Here is a 15714-nt window from a genome sequence, read left to right on the forward strand (position 1 = left end):
TCAAAGTGCTGAAGAAAAATGGCTGGCAACCTAGAGGCCTGCCTAGAAAAAAACATCCTTGAAAAATCAAGGTGAAGTAAAGACATTTCGGACAAGCAAAACTTGAGTAATCTGTTGCCAAAAAACCTGTATCTAAAAACAAAACAAAACAAAACAAAACAAAAAAAAACACTCAGGAATGTTATTTAGGTAAAAGAAAATGGACACAAGAGATGTAGAAAGGAGATCGCGCCACTGCACTCCAGCCTGGGCGACAGAGCGAGACTCCATCTCAAAAAAAAAAAAAAAAAAAAAGAGTGTTTAGGAGGGTGCTGAGAAATGCATATTGATAAATATTGATAAATGGGCACTTAGGTAAAAATAAATGCAAATTGTCTTAATCAATAATAATGTTTGTGCATTAAAAAATATATAGTGAGAATTCAAACACATAACAACATTAGCATATAATTTAGAAGAGGGTAGCACTTTGGGAGGCCGAGGCGGGTGGACTGCTTGAGCCCAGGAGTTTGAGAACAGCTTGGGCAACATGGCAAAACCACATTTCTACAAAAAAATTAGCCAGACATGGTGGTGCACCCCTGCAGTCCCAGCTACGCGGGAGGCTGAGGTGGGAGGATCATCTGAGCCTGGGGGAGATCAAGGCTGCAGTGAGTGGTGACCACGCCAAGCACTCCAGCGCCTGGGTGATGGAGTGAGACCCTGCCTAAAAAAAAAAAAAAAAAAAAAAAAAAGACGGTCAATGGGTAAATGTGGTTAAATGAGGTTAAATTATTCTAAGACTCTTGCATCTTCAACAGAAACACTTGAAGGTGGTGGTTGAGGAAAATAAGACTCTTTCTAGTCTATTAACACACTATTTAGTCAAGTGATTACATGGATCAAATTTCCACTAGGCTTTGTTCAATTGTACTTTAGTAAATAACAGTCAATACAAAAGAAACCATTGATCCAAAAATATAAACATAAAGGTAAACTTTCTTTTTAAAGAATAACATAAGGAATAAATCTATAAATTTGCTTTTATAGATTTGGAGTATCAAAGGATGGCTGGCAAGGGCTTATTTGAGACAGGAAGGCAAATTGAGAGGGATGGAATTGGGTTTAAGATTGAGCTGGAGGGTAGAGAGGAAGATTTTGGACAGAAAAAAGAAAGAAGAAGGAAGCAAAGGAAAGTTCAGAGTAGAAACAAGGATGATGGCCAGATGCAAGGCTTTCTTCTTCTTCAGTGAGAAATCATCATTCATTTGTTTTAAACAGGATTATTTTTGTTGGGCACGGTGGCTCATGCCTGTAATCCCAGCACTTTGGGAGGCCAAGGCAGGTGGATCACCTGAGGTCAGGAGTTTGAGACCAGGCTGATCAACATGGTGAAACCTTGTCTCTACTAAAAATACAAAAATTAGCTGGGCGTGGTGGCACATGCCTGTAATCCCAGCTACTTGGGAGGCTGAGGCAGGAGAATAGCTTGAACCTAGGAGGTAGAGGTTGCAGTGAGCAGAGATTGTGCCATTGCACCCCAGCCTGGGCAACAAGAGTGAAACTCCATCTGAAAAAACAAAACAAAACAACAACAACAACCACCAGGATCAGATTTAGTTGAAGTGCACTTTTTTGGTTAGATTTCTGAAACAAAAATTTTAAGAGATAACAGGCTTTTCAAGAGGACAGAGAAGATTGGAGCAGGAAGGGAACTTAGAGGTCACCTAGGGATGAGATAAGGAAACTTTGGCCCAGAGGGTATATGACAAATTCATAGCTTCACAGATTAGTCTTTGAGTTTCCAGACTGACAGGTATATTTCTCACTTCCTGTCCTGTCTCCCATTATAGCTGGTTCTGTGATGTTTTTTTCTTGTCTAACATCCCTTTATTTTCCCATCCTTGATTCTTGCTCTGTGCAATACCTCTTCCTCCAGGAGTAAGCAGATTCAGAACTGACCAGTCACAGAATGGCATCCCCCTGGCCAAGGGGACTGGTTCAGAGCAGGCACATGGCACTCTCCAGTGAAAGTGAAAGCCAGCACTGTGGCCAAAATGGTGTTTAATGAAGCACTCCTTTCCAGCTGGGTTTGGATTTAGGTGAATCTAAGCCAGAACTTTCGGGAGCTCTCACGTGGAGGGCATCAGTCAGAGACCAGAACCAGCACAGGTGAGCCAAGAGATGCAGGCAAAGAACTCCGCATGGGGGTTTACGGTTCTCGTGCGTGGGAATGAACAACCAGCAAACTGATTGTCCCATACATAACAGCTACAGACTGAATGAAATAGAAACATAACTCCCTGAGAGCTCTAGAGACTAAAAACAAATTAGGCGGTTTTTAAAGGGGCTGTTGAAACCTGGAATAAGAGAGTTGCATAAAGTGAGTACTCTTCCTCCTTTTTTGTGGCTTTACACTGAAGATAGTCATGGCAGTGGTAGTGGCTGGTGGCCACACCACAATAGAAAAACCCACCAACCGGGCCGGGCACGGTGGCTCACACCTGTAATCCCAGCACTTTCAGAGGCTGAGGTGGGAGGGCCACCTGAGGTCAGGAGTTCCACACCATCCTGGCCAACATGGTGAAACCCCGTCTCTACTAAAAATACAAAAATTAGCCGGGCGTGGTGGTGGGCATCTGTAGTCCCAGCTACTTGGGAGGCTGAGGCAGGAGAATGGCTTGAACCTGGGAGGCGGAGGTTGCAGTGAGCCAAGATTGCACCACTGCACTCCAGCCTAGGCGACTGAGTGAGACTGTCTCAGAAAAACAAAAACAAAAACAAAAAAAACCCCACCAACCTTCACTCTAGAGGAGCCACAGAAAGAAGTCCTGGAGCATTCAGAGCCTCCAGAGAGTGAAGGGGAAACCCCAGAAAGGAGAGAGAGCCAGAGAAGAGGAACCCCAAATTTTCTGTATAAGCAGCCTAAATCTCTGGCTGGCTGACTCTTGAACTATGTGTGTGTGGGGCAAACTGGAAGCAATTTGTAATTAAGGTCTAAAGAATGGAACTGACATCTTAGTCACTAACCACTGCAGATGCAAAAGACCAAAACTTGATCCAACCAAGCTTAATTGTCTGTTAAACCTAAAATATCAACATTCTTTGGAGAATTATAATACAATACAGAGTCTGCAACATAACATTCAAAAATTCCAGGATGTGATACAAAATTACTTGTCATATGAAGAGTCAGGAAACTGTGACAAATTCTCAAAGGAAAAGACAGTCAACTATGCCAACCCTGAGATGACTCAGATGGAGGAACTGTCAGACAAGAACTATCTGCAGCTATTATAACTATGATCAGTAAGGCAGAAGGAAATCCAAGCAGATAAATTGAAAAATTTAAAAAGAACCAAGTGGAAATTTTAGAAGTGAAAAATACAGTATCTGAAATAAGAATTCAGGAAGGAACAAGCCATGAATTTTCATATATGTGAGCGAATAAATTTTTTTTAATGTTTTTTGAATTGGGTTTTCTGTCTCTCTTTCTTCCTTTTGTTTTTTTTTTTAATACAGGGTCTTGCTGTGTTGTCCAGGCTGGATTCAAATTCCTGAGCTCATGCAATCCTCCTGTTCAGCCTCCTCAGTAGCTGGGACTACAGTGCACACAACCACAGATGGCCTGAATTGAGTCTTCTATTTCTTGCAGTTTAAAGATTCCTGACAATATATCCACTTGAGACTGTGATTTTGCTAACGTTAGTGTTGGCTGCTAGGCAACTGCTTAGAGCCTTGCTACTCAGAGTGTGACCCAAGAGCCAGCAGTATGAATGTGACCTGGGACTTGTTAGAAATAGAGTCTCATGCCCCAGCCCAGACCTACGGAATCGGAACCTCTCTGCATATTAACAGGATCCCTGGGTGATTTGCGTGCATATTCAGATTTGAAAAGCTGATATAGAGAAAATCAGAATCACCAGCAGATTTCATTTTATAGGATAAACAGTTAAAGAGCAGTAGGCTATTAGATGGAAGGAAATCTTCTGATTAGAAAGGTAAAAAACAGGCTGGGTGTGGTGGCTCATGCCTGTAATCCCAGCACTTTGGGAGGCCAAGGTGGATGGATCACTTGAGGTCAGGAGTTCAAGACCAGCCTGGCCAATATGGTGAAATCCTGTCTCTACTAAAAATACTAAAATTAGCCAGGCATGGTGGTGGGTGCCTATAATCCCAGCTACTCGGGAAGCTGAGACAGGAGAAGCACTTGAACCCAGGAGGCTGTAGCCTGGGTGACAGAGTGAGACTTGTATTAAAAAAAAAAAAAAAAAAAAGGTAAAAACAATCCACAAAATAAAAAAAAAAAGATCGGCCAGGCGCAGTGGCTCACACCTGTAATCCCAGCACTTTGGGAGGCTGAGGTGGGTGGATCACCTGAGGTCAGGAGTTCAAGACCAGCCTAGCCAGCATGGTGAAACCCTGTCTCTACTAAAAATATAAAAATTAGCCAAGTGTGGTGGCGGTTGCCTGTAATCCCAGCTACTCGGTACGCTGAGGCAGGAGAATCACTTGAACATGGGAAGTGGACGTTGCAGTGGGCCGAGATCAAGCCACTGCATTCCAGCTTAGACGACAGAGCAAGATTCTGTCTCAAAAAATAAAGAAATAAAAAATAAACAAAAACATATCCACACATAAATATTTTTGAGCACCTTTCTGCCAGGTGGGAGACTCATTAAGTGATCAAAACAGACAAAAGCCTCAGCCTTCATGAGGCTTATATTTTGCAGGGGCAGGTAGGCAGACAAAAATCACATAAAAATCTATGGTATGTGAGATGGTGATAAGTGCTAAGAAGACAGGGAAGGGGCTAAGAAGTGTGTTTTTTTTGTTGGTTTTTGTTTGTTTGTTTTGTTTTTGCTTTTGTCTTATTCAATTTTAAATAGAGTGGTCAGGGAAGGCCTTGGTGGGATGTTTAAATAAAATCCTGAAGAGGAGTTCAGTGGCCAACCAGCATGTTTTTTTTTTTTTTTTTAAAGGTTCACCTCCCTAACAATTCAAGAAATGCAAATCCAGGCAATAAAAATATTCAGTTGTTCATCCATCGAATCTAATCAGTAAGGATTAAAAGGAATGCTAAAACCTATAGCCTGTGAGGTCAGGGGTAAAATACACACCTTTCAACCCTGGAATGACATGTTTAGAAATTTATCCTAAGGAAATAAGCATGGATGTGTGCAAAAGATTCAGCTCTAAGTGAGACACTTCTGGTCTCTCCACTATGATTTCCTTCCATGGATATTAAACTAATTTGGCAACAAGCAAGAAAAACAGAAAAATACACTTTATGTTTCTGCAAACTGTCCTCTTCCCCATCCTGTTTCCAGAACCAGAACACCAGGGGGTGTGATGATGGAATTACCATGTAGCTACACAGTACCACAGCAAAGACGGGTGAGACAGCTGGGGACAGGGGAAGAAAGGAGAGCCCTAGTCTGGGACAGGCTTGAGAACGATTTAGGAGGGGGACTCCCTCACAGGGCTCCTGGTTGGTCATGGGGTGAAGGTGCAGAAGTGACAGAGTCAGGGTGACTCTGGGATTTGGGCCTGGGAGCTGAAAGAAGGGTTGGGGAGGAATATAGGGCCAGGAAGAAGTCTGGGAGAAAGGCAGCATAGATGATGAGCTTGGTGTGGGCCATGTTGAGTTACCAGTGTCCGAGGGACAACCTGAAGAAGTGTCAGGAGCCATGGATGGACTAAGGGCTTGGGAGGCAGTGCAAGAACCAGGAAAAGGAGTGCCTGCTTTGGAGTTGGACAAATTGGGTCTGCCCCCACCGCCTTCTGGCCATGTGACCTTGGGTGCATCGCTTAACGGTGCTGCATTCCAGCTTCCTCATCTCCAAAATTATGGGGATAATCATATCTCCCTCAGCAGGTGTTGTGGAGATTGGAGGTAGATGGTGATGGCATCTATTCACAGTTCCCAGCAGGGAGTGTCACATAGCAGGAATTCAGCACACAGTAGCTATGAGTTGTTAAAACATTGGTTTAGCTCTTTTTCATGTGGCTCCTGCCTTTCTCTCCTCCCTCTTTTGGGCTGTCCCTCTGCCTGGAATGCCCTTCACTTCGCTTTGGAATTTGCAAGCTTTTCCTGACTCCCCTCCTCTTCCTCCAATCCATTATGTATGATCAGGTAGCACTGAAGTCATGCATGGGATGGGGGTCAGCCTTAGACCAAGCAGGAAGAGACAAAGGCTGAGGCTGGAAACCTGCAGAGTGACTAAGGATGGATGGAAGCAGGTCCAGAAAGAAGCCAGGGAGAAGGAGGAAAGCCAGAAAGGGCGGACCAGAATGCTAGGAAAGAAGAGCAATCCAAGGAGGGTGCGATCCACAGTGTGAAGCTCATGGAGGAGGACATCAAGCAAATCAAGGCCTAACCCATGCCCATTAGATCTGGAAATGGAGAGGCTGGAGCCTTAGATTCGAGGGAGTGGTGGAGACAGGACTCAGGGTAGGAAAGGGGGAGGCAGAAATGAGGGGTGATGAGGCAAAGCCAGCAAGTGGAGACAAGTATGAAGGGAAGGAGAGAAATGGGGTGCTCATCGGGGGCACCAGGGTTGAAGAAAACTTTGTTTTCATTTTAAAGGTGAGTGATTCTTGTGAACATCTTCAAAGCCTGTGAGAAGAGCTGAAGCCAGAGCAGAGAGGAAAACAGGTGTGCTGACGGTCCAAGACATAGAGCAATCCTTTTGATGAGGAAGCAGGAAGGTCTTTAGTCCTTCCCTTTCACCTTGGCACTCCCCCTGGAATTTTCTTTCACTTCCTGAGAACGCATCTAGTCTCAGCAGTTTTTCTTGAGCTTGAATGTTTTCAGACCAGGCAACCGCATTAGTCCAAGAGTCTCAAGAAGTCCCCCCAGGGAACATGACTGATTGTGTTTTGTGCTAAGCTCAAACGATACACAAGCCTGTCTCCAAATGGATGACCGTGATACGGTCCTTATCACCTCCATCCAAGGTCAACAAAGCACATACAAAAGTACCTGCTCTGAATCCGGTAGTGGGGTCTGGGGTCAGGGGTTGGGGGTGGGTGATCAGGTGACAGCAACTTGAACTGAGAGTAAAATAGGAAAATCCACATGGTCCTACTTAAAAGTCCCAAAAGATTCCAGATAGAGACACCAATGATGGAGTCAGTGGGTATCATTTGAGGTTAGTTGTGCTGCAAATAGCCTTTCTTTTAATGATGAATGAAATGTTGTCCTTTACAAGCAAGCTTGGTAAGATAACTTCGGCATAGATTATCCTGAACTTATGCCACATAAGAAATTGACTTTGTTTAATAGCAAAAATAATGGCTGAAACACACAGGTACTCAAATTCTCCCTGCTGGCTTCATGTACAAAATCACCTAGGAGAGGCAGGGATCAGTCCTGGTAATTTTTTCTTAGGGACCCCCTTTTGCTCTCAGCCTGAGATGTCATAGATTTCCTTCAGGTCAGTATCAGACATCCCAAATCTGTGCCTAGTTCTGTTTGCTTAGATCCTGCTCCTTCCTGAGCACTCCCTGGTTGAGACCCCTGCACACCAATTTCTCTGCCTTTATGTCTGCCCAGCCACTGTCACTGTCTTTCACTCACCTACTTGGACCAGTCTGTACCCTGTCTGGAGACTGGTTATAGCTTCACCCTGAGGACTTGTGGCTGCCCACACCAGCTGGTCACAACCCTCAGCCAGGATCACCACTCTGGGGGTCTCCTCTAGCCACTCTGCCTTTCCAGTGCCACAGGGGGCAGGGAGGTGACTGCTATGCTTGGCAGGCTGATAAACTGCTGGCACTTGCCTGCGAGGATAAGCTCATGCCGAAGCATCTTCCTTGACTGTTGCCAAGGGTATGCTCCTGATTGGACACACGGGCTCAATGGCTTTGCAGCTTCCTGGTAACACATCTTTAACAGTAGCCTATCTGGCACCATCCTGGGCCCTGCAGGGGGCGGTGGAAGGAGCAAGGGCTGTGGCCAGACCCAACTGGGTGAGGACCTGGATCTGCGTCTTCGTTATCTCTGAACCTCACAGGGTGATAGGATTATGTACAACACAGGCACAGCACTTCATATACAATCAGCATTCAACAAATGTTGCTCCCTTTCCTCCTGCCTTCTGCCCCACCACAAAATCCCAACATGATCAGGCTAATTTCCTGGAAGAGGAACGGACCAGGCTGCCCTCTGCTTCTGTCTCCTGGTGAGGAGTGAGTGAGGCTGTTACCTGCTTGTTTGCTGCTTGAGATTTCTTCAGGGGGGGCTCCTCCTTAGTGGGTCCCTGCTTTCCTTTTTTGACCCTTCGTTTCAGCTCATCCTCTTCCTTTTGTCGCTCCAGCTCCTGCTGTAGCTTCTTTTCTTGCATTTCCTTTGCCAGCCTCTCCTGCTCCCTTCATCAAACCAGGCAGAGAAAAAATAGTTCAGAGGCCCCCATGCCTCACCCCTCTGCTGCCTGGGATTTCCAGGTGGAGGGACATTGGGCAGAGCTTTCTTGGGCATAAAAAGAAAGAACAAAGTAAGCTGGATACGTGGAAGGAAAGAAGAAAGGAAGAGAAGGAAAGGAAGAAAAAAATGACTCCCATCTATGTTTGAATGGTCATTCAGCAAGCCTCTGATTCATTGAAACTCAACTAGGAGGAATTCTCCATTAATCTGTATTTCGAGTCCAATCTCCTCTCATAGAAGAGTGAGAAAAAGGCTGAAAATAAGCTTGATATTAACACTTAAAAAAAGCAACTTTAAAAGAGTGTTCTGGTATTAGTGCAGATGAGGCCCACCTCCCATAGCTGAATGTGTTTGCTGTTCAGACAATAAGAAATTTTTTTTTTTTTGACAGAGTCTCGCTCTGTCACCCAGGCTGGAGTGCAGTGGTGTGATCAGCTCACTGCAACCTCCACCTCCCAGGTTCAAGCGATTCTCCTGCCTAAGCCTCCTGAGTAGCTAGGATTATAGGTGTGCACCAACATGCCCGGCTAACTTGTATTTTTAGTAGAGACGGGGTTTCGCCATGTTGGCCGGGCTGGTCTCGGACTCCTGACCTCAGGTGATCCTCCTACCTTGACCTCCCAAAGTGCTGAGATTACAGGCATGAGCCACTGCGCCCAGCCCGAAACGGTATTTTCAAAGCAGTCTCTATGGTGGCTAGCTTAGAGCCATGGTGCTCAGTCTGAAAGCCGTGTTCCCTTCCTCCACCCTCTCTTTCCCTTTCCGCTGTCATTCAGCTGCTCCTGCCCCTGCTGCTGACAGCAGAGAGTGAACCAAACCCAAGCACCAAGCACAAACAAGTGAGGGAATGGCACTTCTGAAAATAGTTAACCCAGCTATTTTCATCCAGGAATTCCTAATTGTTTCTGGTTGCCATGGCTCTCTGCCCACTGAAGCAAACTCATTTACTTCATGGTGTGTGTGTGTGTGTGTGTGTGTGTGGTGTGACACAACAAGTTGTTGCTTCACTTTGAGAATCAAATTTGCATTTTCCAAGTCCACCATGAGATGAATGCCTGAAAGCAACAGCCCTGGTGAAAAAGAAGAGTTTCCTCTAAAATCTCAAAGCAAGGCTTTCTGTAACTCTGGAGGACTGGGCATTTCTATAGTGGGCCATGCCACAGAAAGATCAGGGCACACCCGGCTGGGCGCTGTGGCTCACGCCTGTAATCTCAGCACACTGGGAGGCTGAGGCAGGCGGATCACTAGAGCCCAGGAGTTTAGTTTGAGACCAGCCTGGCCAACATGACAAAAACCCATCTCTACTAAAAATACAAAAAAATTGGCCGGGCATGGTGGTGCGTGCCTGTAATCCTAGCTACTTGAGAGAGTGAGGCAGGAGAATTGCTTGAACCCAGGAGGTGGAGGTCGCAGTGAACTGAGATTGTGCCACTCAAGGCGTGATGGAGGCACTTCAGCCTGGATGACAGAGCGAGAGTCTGTCTCAAAAAAAAAAAAAAAAAGATTAGGACATACTGTAGGGGCAGGGAGGGCAAAAGCTGTTTCAGGTCAGTGGGAGAAGTGTGGAGCTGGAGGAGAGGAGAGAAGGGGGTAAATAGTAGGTGAGTATCTAGGCTCTGTACCTCCAGCGCCTGAAATCCCAGGGAGGAGGTAGGCAATAGAACCACTGCCCCACACCCCATCCCTGCAATCTTTGAAGATCTGAGGGCAGAAAGGACACATGTCCCACTGTTCCCGTCCCTCTGAGATAGCCCGAGGTGGCAGTCCTAAGTATCCTGGGCACTAGGAGGCATGGGGGGATTGAGTCGTTTCTGCGTGGTTCCCAGTGAGGGGCAGAGAAAGTGGCTGAGGGTGTTGGCTTGTGAGCCTGCCCATGGTCCCAGGATTGAGAATCTGCCCAGGCCAAGGATCCCATGGCAGCTAGACCTCAGGGGTTGGGAAGCACCACCCAAGGCCAAGAAGGGGACCCAGGCAGGGGGAGGAAGGGCTGAGATTTGGGGAGCAGTCACTATGCCCAAGAGAGTGGACCCTGGATCACCAGCTGTGGACATTGAAGCACCGAGGCAATGAGCACAGAGGCTGATAAGCCACACCTGGGGGCGCTGGTCGGGGGGGCCAGCAGGGGCCCCAGGGAAGCACAGAGGCCAGTGGCCCCTTTCCCAGGGCCACCCATGACATTACAGCCTGGTCCCAAATGCCCTCCAGTGGGAAGTAAGGAGAGGGGGAGAAACCCTGAATGGTGCAGCAGCCAGCACCCTGGATGGGTGGGATGCGTCTTTCTGCTCCTTGCAGGTCACCTTCCAGGGCCTTCTGCAGCTCCTGCTGCCCTCCTGGAAGATGGCTTGGGGTCACACCCTGGTCCTGGTCACTCTGTGGGGACGGTCCTGGGGGAATGGCTTCTGCTCTGGCTAGCCCTTGGCCCTGACCTCTTCTTCCGCTCCCGGAGCGCCTGCTGAATTCCCCGATTGAATGTGAGTTTCTCCTCCTCGGGCAGGGCATCATATTCTTCCTCATCCATGTTTTGGAGACGCTCCTTCTCTTTCTCAAGAGCTTCCTTGTGCTTGCGTTCTGTGAGGGGAACAGAGATGGGAAGGTGAGGAAAAGTCCTTCCCAGTCTCGCTAGCAGCCTGAGCAGGCGGAGGAGGGTCTTAGTGTGGGGCAGCTGGTGCGGCGCCTGGTCTGCCTCATCCCTGGTTGCGGGGGTGGGGGGTCCCTTCATCCATGCACTTCCGCACTGGGGCTCTGTCTGCAGGTGGCTGAGCAGTGGCTCCCAAAGATGCCCATATCAGATTACTCAGAACCTGTGACTGTGTTGTCTTCCATAGCAGAGGGACTCTGCAGATGTGATTAAATTAAAGATCTTGAGATGGGCAGATTATCTTGGGGGGCCCAGTCTAATTATAAGGGTCCTTTCAAGGGAGGCAGGAGAGTCAGTCAGAGATGGTGATGATGTGATAGCAGGAGCAGGGGTCAGAGGGCTGCAAGGAAGGGGCCAGGAGCCAAGGAGTGCAGGAGGCCTCTAGAAGCCGGAAAAGACAAGAAAAAGGGGCTGCCCAACAGCCAAAAAAGGAACGTGGCCCTGCTGAGAAAAGTCCGGAGCAATGACCAGGCATCCCTCAGCAGTCATCAAGCCTCCAGCTGCCTAGTTTTCCAGAAAGTTCATTTCTCCATAACGATCCACTTGAAAATAATTACCACTTCTCATTTTCCCCGTTATCTTTGGAATGAAATTTCTCCTGGTTAAATTGTGGGCTCTTCTCCCCTAAATCATCTGCATTTGAAATGTCCTAAGGTAGCATACCGTCATACTACTATTACATTAAAATCTCATGTTTGTTAACATGTATGAACATGCCGGGCACTGGGGAAGGCACTTTACATGATTGCTTATTTAATCTCTACAGCAGCCCTATGAGGGAGGAGTTATCATTCTTATCTGTGATTATCCCTTAATAAGTGGCAGGGAAAGATGTTAGGACTTCTGACCCCGGAAGTGTAAGACAATAAATTTCTGTGTTGTGTTAAGTAACCAAGTTTGTGGTTGCTATGGTGTAAATGTTTGTGTCCCCTCGAAATTCCTACGTAGAAACTGAATTCCCCAAGGGGATGGTATTAAGAAGGGCCTTAGGGAGGTGACTAGGTCACGAGGATAGAGTCCTCATGGCTGGGATTAGTGTCCTTATAAGAGGCCCGAGGGAGCTTATTTCAGGACTTAGTGAGAAGATGCTTTCTGTGACCAGAAGGTGACCCTCGCCAGACACTGTTTCTGTTGGCACCTTGATCTTGGACTTGCCAGCCTCCAGAACTGTGAGAAATAAATGTCTGTTGTTGATAAGCGACCCAATCTATGGAATTTTGTTACGGCAGTCTGAACAGACTAAGACAGTGGTCATTTGTCACAGCAATGATAGAAGACTCATATACCACCCACTGACTTGACTCATTATGAGCATATGCCACTAACGGGCTCATGGTGACAGGGCCATTTGCACACCAAGGGGAATTCCCTTCCCTGCCCTACGGATTCCAGGTCCAGGCATGTGATTCACACTTAGGACAAAGGCACCAGCTTCTTCCTCACACCTCCCTAGTACAGCATTCTCACCATCATCCTTGCAAGTTTGAGCTGTGGACTCAGACAACTGCATTTGAGCTCCTTCCCGGCCACTTATCAAGGGATAATCACAGATAAGAATAATAACATAGGGCCGCTGTAGAGATTAAATAAGCGATCATGTAAAGTGCTTTCCCCAGTGCCTGGCATGTTCATAGATGTTCAATAAACTTGAGATTTTAATGTAATAATAGTGTGACCATATACCATCTTAGGACATTTCATTTCAGATGATTTAGGGGAGAGGAGCCCACAGTTTAACCAGGAGAAATTTCATTCTGAAGATAAGCGAGAAAAGGAGAAGTGATAATTATTTTCAAGTGGATCAGTATAGAGAAATGAGCTTTCTGGAAAACTAGGCAGCTGGAGGCTGGATGACTGCTGACGGATGCCTGGTCACTGCTCCAGATTTTTCTCAGGATGAGACTATAAGGAAGCTGACTTTGAGTTCTGTTCAAGGACTTAGACAGCCCAGTGTTTGTAAGTATTTCCTTAATTGGAAAAGCATTATGATTTGAGTAGACTGTGCTAGAAGGGAGCTGTAAGCCGGAGTGAGGAAGGGCAGTCGTGTGACTGGAGCTGAGGCTCCTGGGAGGTGGGGCTCTGACTCCCGTGGACAGCGCCACCAGCCTCTGTCCTTCAACCCCTGCCCTGGGGGGTCAAGATTTGCTGGGGCTGCTTCTGACTACATTGGGAACTTAAGCTAACATTACTTGTGTGTGTGTGTGTGTGTGTGTACCTATCTTTCAATCAAATCTTTTAGTTATTAAAATTTTTCTCAGGCCATTGGTATAATGATAGGAAAAGCAAAGGGTTTAGAATTACACGGACCAGGTTCTCCTACTAATTGGCAATGCGATTTGGCACAAGACTCTTGCTATCTCTGAGATATATTCTCCTTTTCTGTAAAATGGGGACAAGATTCACAGGGTAATTGTGAGGATTAAATGCCCCAAAGTATACAAAATGTCTGCTACGGTGCCTGGTGTGCAGCAGGCTAAGGTGTAAATGTTTTGGAAAATGTATTAGCACCATGAGTTTTATGAGAAATGCACAGTTGGCTTAAACAAAACCAACAAGGAAATCAGTTGCCTGAGTCAGGATGAGACCCGCAATGGCTGTAATTGCAGAAAGGATGGAGGGGTACAGTGTGATGGGAGAGAGGCAGGAATGCACCTGCTGTCAGCAGAGCGTTCATCATAGAACCTCCCAACCGGCCACTTGCGTCCTAGTTCCCTCCCAGCAAAGCAGAAATCCAACTCCTGGCCACCTTACAGGGCAGAGGTGAGGCGCCAATGGAATAGCAAATATCAAAGTTTCATTTAAGCCCAGTGGGAAGGTAGGAGGCCTTACCTTCTTGCTCCTTTATGGCTTTCTCCTGGGCCTTCATGGCTGCGTAATCCTGGGCCATGTTGAGAATGTATATATGCTCCCGGCTGCCAATGGCCTTCAGCAGGCAGAGGAGGGCGGCTGCAGCATTCCGAGCAAAGAGAGTGTCGAGGCCATCAAACACCACTCCTCGGTAGCAGTCACTCAGCTGAAACCAGAGAGAGCAAAGACAGTTACTATGGCCACAACCTCATTTGTTCTGTTTATGCTTTTACTGGGGCTGCAAAGGGTTCTGCAGGCCTACTGGGCCCCGATGCAAACACCATGCCTTTCTGCTTGCTAAATCCAAGGTGCTATCATAAAATAAAAGAGAAGAATAAAAATGTTTAATCAGCCAGTTTTTTTTTTTTTTTGAGACAGAGTCTCCCTCGGTCACTCCAGTGCCCAGGCTGGAGTGCAGTGGCGCAATCTCGGCTCACTGCAACCTCTGTCTCCCAGGTTCAAGTGGTTCTCCTGCCTCAGCCTCCCAAGTAGCTGGGATTGTAGGTGCTCACCACCATGCCCGGCTAATTTTTATATTTTTAGTAGAGACAGGGTTTCACTATGTTGACCAGGTTGGTCTTGAACTCCTGACCTCAGGTGATCCACCTGCCTCGGCCTCTGAAAGTGCTGGAACTACAGGCATGAGCCACTGCACCCAGCCAGATGGTCTTTATTGTACATATTTGTAGAGTAAAGGGTTTATTCTGTCTGTAGAAATAAATGAACAAACAAAAATGTTAAAGGGCCGGTCTGGGAAGATCCATGAGGTACACAAAAATGAGATGGAAAGGGAAAGATGCTCCCAAGCACAGAGTCACAGGCAGCAGGGGCAGCAGCGGATGGGCCTTTTGTATTTTTCTTAGTGGTCTTACTGCCTTGGAATGTAATGATTTTGGTAACAGTAACCATTGAAGAACAGCCTCTGCCTTACTCAGTGTTACTCAAAGTGTAGCCCATAGACCGACCACCAATGACTGAGCATTAGGTTTTTGATGAGACAAGAAGCTTGTGTCAGAATGTAAATGATCTGTATCACTAAACACACTATTTGGTTCAGCTGGCAACTGAACAGGTACCATGGTAACATCATTCCTTCTCTGCAGCTACACTTTGTAGCAAGACTTTGTTGATGAAAGAAGCCCTGTAAGCTCCATGTGTCATCAGAGACCAGCACGTTGAGTAGCACAGCTCCACTGGCTTACTTCGGGGCCTTACCAGTGTTTCTCAGCCTTTACTCTGGGTATCTAAAACATTGGCATGCTTATGGGAACACCTTGTTCAAATCAGTTGAGAGTGATGTACCTTTAATGTAGTAGCAGTGCAAATCTTAACATAAAAACTTTCTTGTGATGAGATGATATTCCTCCTCTTCTGGGAACCTCAAGTTAATTTTGTTGTATTTAAATCTGCAATTAATATTGTGGCCCTAGTTGAAAACACAAAGCAAACACCCAGCTCCAGGACCTGGTAAGCAATGTAGCTGTGTCTGCAAACCATGAGCAGAAACAGGCTTAAGTGATACCCTCCTCAATCCTGCTGATCTTATTTTCTTGTCATTAACTATAGAATTCTTATGGAAAAAAATTAAAAATTGGAAGGAGAGTTACTACTCTTCTGACTTTAAAAGCAATATGTCATTGTAAAATAATTCAAAATTTATAAAGACTAAAATTCTATAATCCTGCTACTCAAAGATAACCACGGTTAACATGTATTTTAAAAGTTTTTACTATGTGTGTAGTATACATTTCTAAATATTTATATAGAATGTTATTATGTTTTAACCACTATTTCCCAGTTACTTCTTTTTCACTTAATAACA

General features: G+C 46.2%; 1 protein-coding gene across 1 annotated transcript in view; it reads right to left on the bottom strand.

Moving 5' to 3' along the window:
* The window catches only part of HYDIN (HYDIN axonemal central pair apparatus protein), a 442024-nt gene that overhangs the window by 119078 nt on the left and 307232 nt on the right, over positions 1 to 15714 (bottom strand). Inside the window, exons 42-44 of the mRNA XM_030829570.1 lie at positions 13875 to 14058; positions 10834 to 10975; positions 8190 to 8352 (exon numbers count right to left, since the gene is read on the bottom strand). Of these exons, the coding sequence (XP_030685430.1) occupies positions 8190 to 8352; positions 10834 to 10975; positions 13875 to 14058 (489 nt within the window). The remainder of the gene's footprint in view (positions 1 to 8189; positions 8353 to 10833; positions 10976 to 13874; positions 14059 to 15714) is intronic.

Source organism: Nomascus leucogenys, chromosome 2, assembly GCF_006542625.1.
Source record: "Nomascus leucogenys isolate Asia chromosome 2, Asia_NLE_v1, whole genome shotgun sequence".
NCBI lineage: Eukaryota > Metazoa > Chordata > Mammalia > Primates > Hylobatidae > Nomascus > Nomascus leucogenys.